We start from the raw sequence: 6,770 nt of genomic DNA on the forward strand, positions 1-6,770 counted from the left end.
TATGCTCTAATACATGGTCCTCAATGAAAATTATGTTTTTTTTTGTTAATTTGTCCATAATGAATAAGATTCGTTACTGTTGATCTTTATATTAAGAAAAACATCTAAGAAATTTGGTATTGAATTTTCGTTCAAATAAAGTTTCCAGTTACTATTTCCTAGTTATCCTTAAATGTTGGTGGTCATTATTTTACTGTTATGTATATAGAAATTTAGCATTATGCATTTATAATACAGAACAATTTGGTCGTTCACTGCCTCATAATTATATAAAATACATTGTGACAAATACTTGATAATTAAAATCAGAGTTTTTTGACAACTATAAAAAATCCTGTTGAAATCATGCCGTTTTGAGTTGTCATACGCTTCTTAGTAAATAATATTGTGTAATGTTTGGCACAATTTATCACTGTATTTACAAACTGTTTAGGTATTAATGTATTCATTTTTTTTAATGTGTAATATGTTACTTAATCCTAAACTTCTTTTGCAACATTTATATCAGTTATAAATAATTGTCGCGAAACGGCGTATGAAAAAATACATTTCCCCAAATGAAATTAGTGTATCGGCGATCGAGCGGCCATATTTAACAGTGTATACTCTTGTCAGTTCTGACATTAGTTTTCGATGTACGTATTTCATTTTTGTACCAATGTGTTCGCAATAGAATGTTCTAGAAGAACATAAGTATAAAACGTCACATAAGGATGTGTTCGACCGGCAACATATATAAAAACTACGTCGATTATACTCGTCGTGTCAATAATACAATTGTTTTACCACGCTGATTCAATGCCATACTGTTTTCTCAAATAAGCTCTTCGGCTATTAGAGAAAACGTAAATTTCATGGTGAACATTTGTAAACTATCCCCAAGTAGATCGGATCGAAATTGGAATTTATACAAATATTTATTCTCGTGTTGCCCGCCACTGTCACCCTTGAGTAACCAGAAACGGATATGCAGTAAAAACTAGGCTAACTCAGCCTAATCCTTGCACAAGCCCTCCAGAATTTCTTTATTGAAGATCAGCAAAAAATTATTGCGCAGCTCATGTTATACAGTTTAAGAATGAGATTTCCTTGTTTTAAAGGAATGAAAATAACACTGCCTTAATCTCAGTCGATTAAGGCAGTGTCTGGGATGCTCCCGGTGCCCGTGCACCAGGCACGGGCGGTAGTGTACGTTTAATTGTTCTTTTAGTGTAAATAACGGAATAAAATGTAAGACATAGTATGCAGATCTTTTTCCAGATGTCTTTTATTTTTCCTAAAGAAAACTAAGATATTGCGAATTTTGCTTAACAAGTACATTAATTATTAACTTTTTGTCGTTATTATTGTTATAATTAAAAGAATTACATCTTGTTTTTTGCTTATGTACAAAACATAGTCTAATAACCACAGTTCGTTGCCCCTAAATCATCACAACATAACCAGTTTACTCATGTCATCGCCCCTAAATCAACAAAAACAACCAGTGTATTATTGTAAATAATTATATCTTATGATTTCTCAGCAATGGTAAGACATTTTTAAGACTCTAACCTTCGTAAGAAGGTATGATGTATACGAACTGAACGACCGGGCTTCACAACAAAAACATGGCCACATGAGTTGGATTATTCCGGTAATATTGAACTACTGTTCATTGTTATTAGTTTAACAATACTGTAATGGAATGTCATAAGAGTTAGGGAATGTCATAAGAGTAGTCACAGGGCAACCAAAGATACCCAGCTTCTGGGTACGGGATCTTTGCCCGAAACGCTATGCGTGCTAGTGGCTTTACAATAATAATAATAATTTATTTAGGAAAAATATATACATAGATGCAGAGTTACAGTACAAACATTCTGTTTGATTTATAGATAGAGGTAGTACATACAATACCTAAAGCCACTAGTACGCATAGCGTTTCGGGCAAGATTGTAAAATCATCATTATTCCTATTTTCTCTCTCAACCCCCAGTGTACCATCTCGTATATTAATAAATAAATAACCAGGTTTTTTTATGCGGCTGTGCTGAAAGCCTGACGTAAAATAAATCATTGTGTCGGAGAACAGGAAGCTACAAATTAGGCTTATATTGAGGTTCCCCCCTCCCCCCTTTCCCCCCAATTACGGGTCTGTCTAATTACCACAAGCTACCACAAGCTACACAAGCTTCACAAAGCTTCCTGGCAATACGTTAGTAATGAATAAATATGATATGTTAGGCTGACCTAACCTAACCTAACCTAATCAAACCTAACCAAATCTAACCTAACCAAATCTAACCTAACCAAATCTAACCTAGCTTAACCAAACCTAACCTAACCTAACCGATGCTTGGATCGTCGACTTGATTTGGTGTCACCATTTCTTTATTTTCGTCTAATTTCTTTATAAAGAGATACTTTTTCAGATTAAAATTATGTTTTTTCGTGTTGTACATTCAGTACCAATATTATAATGAGTAAATATATCTTATTTATTCATTACTAACATATTGCCAGGAAGCTATGTGAAGCTTGTGTAGCTTGTGGTAGCTTGTAATTAGACAGACCGCCAGTTACTGGTGGAGTAAATCAGCCTAGCCTACTTCTTCCTAGCATAACCTAGCCAACACTAGCCAAGCCTAGTCTACCCTTGCCTAGCCTAGCAAACAGCCATTGAACCCCCTACTGTTAAGACTCTGCTCTCTGATTGTACCTATGACACCTATTATTAATTTCCTTCTGTATCTTTAGCTCCAGTATGTTGTTATATTATGCTGTGCAAATTTGGGACCTGGCCCTCTAGTATCTTACATATATGTATTATTTGATACCATTCTTGTCTCCTGTCCAGAGAGTACATTTTGAGAGCTTTGAGACGGTCTCAATTATTTAGATGTTTTATCATTTATATGTTTGCTGTTTATGGTCTCTTTATTTCCTCTAATTCAGAGATTTCTCCTTTTCAGAAAGGGGGAGTCAGTACCGAGCAATACTCAAGATGGGACAGCACCAGTTATTTGAATAGTATTAGCATTACTGTGGGTGGGGTCTTTGAATTTTAACATTCTCATAAACCATTCCATTATTTTTCTGGCCGCCTCTATATTTGCTCGGTTATGTTCACAAAGTGTGAGGTCGTCAGACGTCGTAATTCTCAGATCTCTTGCATGTTTTTTCCTTCTTAGAGTAGGTCTGATTGTCCTGTGTTCCTTGTTTCATTTAATTTCCTCGTTTCTACCATACTTCAGCACCTGTAACTTATCACTGTTAAAATCATGTTATTTCTGTTTTTTCAATGTCTCCTACAGTGCCAATTTTCTTGTGTCTTCTGTATCATCTGTAGAGTTTCATTGTTCAAATGTGTTATAAAATACATGCACCACCATCTTAGTGGTGCATATATGCATTCTACCTTGCATTTATATGCAAGGTAGAAAAATTTGCATGAAAAAATATATATGAAAAATATGCATTTTTGTTTTTTTATAATTAATCTAAACTGATGCTATTGTATATCTGTTAATAATTTATTTTTGTTTTTTTAGGTAAAATTTAAATCAGACAACATTATCAATTGCAACATTACAACATTGTCAACAATTCTATCTGAGAGAACATTACAGCAATGGCTTCCAGTAATTCAAGTAAGTTACATTATAATTGTGATTTGTTTATAATATATACTTTAAATTTTATTTTTGTATGTTATTAATTTTATTTGGGTGTAAGTTCATATTATCATTAGATATAGAGTATAAAAACTTAATTTTGTTTTGTCAATTTTGTCTGTTAGAATTGCATATCTATTTCAAACTTTATTAATACCACAAAATGTTAGTTAAGTTGAATATTAATTTAATGTTATTGGAAGATCAAAAAACTTAGTCAAATAAGTATTTGAGTCCCAATTCAATTATTTGCAGTTCACAAATTGCAATTTTGATTTACATTGAAAATTCCAGATTATTATTCTCTTATTTAAACATATTAAATTTGGTTTACTTGTGTAATTAATAAAATCTGGTGCTGTACAGGTTCTCAATAATACAATCACAATTCTCCGCTCAGTCTTCTGTAGCACTGTACTGCTTTGTGGTCTTTCATTATGCTGCTACTGTGTTTTTTGTACCACTGTATTACATTTTAAACATTTTACTCTTTTTTTATGATTGCCCAGATTATCTTTATTTACAGGCCAGAAGAAACCTTTCCAGCGGTGTTGTCCCATCTGCAGTAATGGCATTAGTGTTCGTCGACATTTCTGCAACTGTGGACACAGCTTTATAGATGAAAAGCGTAAGGATGATGTAGAGCGGGAGGAGAAATATAAGGAAATGGGTCGAAGAGCTGCTAAGCATCAAAACCTTTGCAGATCATTTAAAGCCATGAAAAAATCTGTAAGTATTTCATGCATTCTGTTATTTCTTCAATTAGAATTGTATCATATTGTATTAATATCCATTCTGTTAGGTTTTAAATTTTCCCACAAATAAACAGATTTTAAGCCATTTGATAATTAATTAGTATTAACATTTTCAATTTTGGTGTATACTGTACTTATTGATGTTAATAATAAAGTAATGTGCATTATATAAGTATTTCTGTGTTATTTTATATTTTTTTAATTTCCATTAGTTATGTAATTATACTTTAATGATATAACTATCAGTAGGTCTCTTAAACTAGGTAAGACAAGTACATCTTAAGCTACTTCGGTACTTCTGCACTTTTGCAGATGTACCCAATGCTGTATGAGGGAGGGATGCTGTCTGTTTCAGAAGCTTATGGTTATCCCATCTTATATTCTGTAATCATAAAGTTAATCTCTTTTTTTTTATAATTGAAGCCATATCTCTTGAACACTGTGTTCAAATTAACACTAAAAATATTTTAGTTATATTTGTAACTATTTTGTTGTATTGCAGGTCTCTAAACTACAAGGTGGTGGTTATCAAGTTGCTGTCATCTATTTTAAGGTCTTGAGGTTATCTTGAGATGATTTCGGGGCTTTAGTGTCCCCGCGGCCCGGTCCTCGACCAGGCCTCCACCCCCAGGAAGCAGCCCGTGACAGCTGACTAACACCCAGGTACCTATTTACTGCTAGGTAACAGGGGCATTCAGGGTGAAAGAAACTTTGCCCATTTGTTTCTGCCTCGTGCGGGAATCGAACCCGCGCCACAGAATTACGAGTCCTGCGCGCTATCCACCAGGCTACGAGGCCCACGAGGTCGGCAATAGAAATACCACAAAGGGCATGCTACCAGGAAGTGGTCTGTCAAGCAAAAATGTTAATAATCTCACCGAATTGTTTTATCTTGGTAATTATTATTATTATTATTTTGCATAAGCTAACAATGAAAATCATAAAACCTGCATGTTCCTTTGTGTTGGCAATAATGAAAAGCATTTACATAGTACTGTAGTTTAGTTCATATATTATGCATCCCATATCCATGTTGTTAGCGGTAGTGGAAATGGTTGCAGAGGCACATAATTAATTGGCTCCGGGACTGAACCAAGCAATTCATTTTAGCTAAGCAAGTTTCAATCTTGATGACCTAATTACATAATTCCATGCACATCACTACATTGACAAGGGGCTCGAGACCGACCATGAGTACAGATTTTAAATTAAGCAACTGACATGTGTGGAGAGCTAGTGTCACAATTGATATGTTTATCTTGCACACTGCCTCCATCCAGTGGACAGCGGTGGATAGGTTACAATCACTTAGTTACTACATACAGTTAGCAAACTGGTGATATTTGACCAAGATTTCTGGCAGCAGATCATTTTGAATGAAATATTTCCTCATGTCTTGAACATTTGTTATAGAATTATCCGAATTCACATATCTTTTTTCACTCCATCACATAGTGGAGGAGGGTGTGCAAATAATTTTGACACACTTTACTTTGCATCAGGTCTATATCATCAGATAATGAGACTTCCTTTACATATGGGTACCAAAATTCCCATAATGACATAGTTAATCATTGCTGCCAAATTTCACATTTCAGTGTTTCTTTCAATTAAAGTTTTTTGGAGGACATATTTTGTAATGATGATACCATATTAAATTTACGCATGTTTCTTAATTTTCAGCATACATGCAGGACAATGGATCAAGTGTCAACAAGATACCAACAAATAATATAGATGCCCAAGAAGATATCAACATCAGTGAGGCAAAAGAAAAGAATGGGGAGCAAGAGCTTAAGTTAAAGAAAATGAAGAAAAAACGAAGACTGTCTGAAGATTCAACTATTAAAGGTAATAAAAACTCATTCTTCGTTTTTTAAATTCAAAGCAAAACTTGTATATATTTTAGACAAGTTTTTAGGTTCCACAATTACATTACTGATTTGTTGTATAAAGTAGTTGTATTTTATACAGCTGATGAGTCACAATATTGTTGCTGAAGAATGTTGTCTTAACCACACACAAAAAGATGAAAATACAAAGACGTTTCGGTCCGTTCTGGACCACTATTAATTCAATTATTAGTTGTATTATACTTGACTGCTGATATAATTTATTTCATGTATTCCAGTTCACAGTAATATTAAAATTAACATCAGAGCCTGACGGCTCAGTGGACAGTGCTCTGGGTTTGTAATCCTAAGGGTCAAGGTTCTATTTTTATTAGATGCTGAAACAAATGGGCAGTTTCTTTTGCCCTGATGCACCTATTCACCTAACAGTAAATAGGTACTTGGGAGTTAGACAGCTGATATGAGCTGCTTACTGGGAATGTGAGTGTTAAAATTAGGATTAAGGA

General features: G+C 34.0%; 1 protein-coding gene across 4 annotated transcripts in view; it reads left to right on the plus strand.

Annotated features, from left to right (window-relative positions):
- The first annotated feature begins 1,423 nt into the window (after nucleotides 1–1,423).
- Nucleotides 1,424–6,770, plus strand: part of LOC138361668 (glutamic acid-rich protein-like) — a 15,088-nt gene continuing 9,741 nt past the window's right edge. Inside the window, exons 1-6 of one of the 4 annotated variants that reach the window (XM_069320876.1) lie at nucleotides 1,620–1,636; nucleotides 2,955–3,026; nucleotides 3,534–3,632; nucleotides 4,183–4,385; nucleotides 4,914–5,074; nucleotides 6,095–6,262. In XM_069320876.1, coding sequence (XP_069176977.1) covers nucleotides 6,100–6,262 — 163 coding nt within the window. In that variant the 5' untranslated portion in view covers nucleotides 1,620–1,636; nucleotides 2,955–3,026; nucleotides 3,534–3,632; ... (1 more) ...; nucleotides 4,914–5,074; nucleotides 6,095–6,099. The other 3 variants (XM_069320875.1, XM_069320877.1, XM_069320874.1) reach the window with 3 other exon arrangements.

This window comes from Procambarus clarkii, unplaced genomic scaffold (genome assembly GCF_040958095.1).
Source record: "Procambarus clarkii isolate CNS0578487 unplaced genomic scaffold, FALCON_Pclarkii_2.0 HiC_scaffold_584, whole genome shotgun sequence".
Taxonomy (NCBI): Eukaryota; Metazoa; Arthropoda; class Malacostraca; order Decapoda; family Cambaridae; genus Procambarus; species Procambarus clarkii.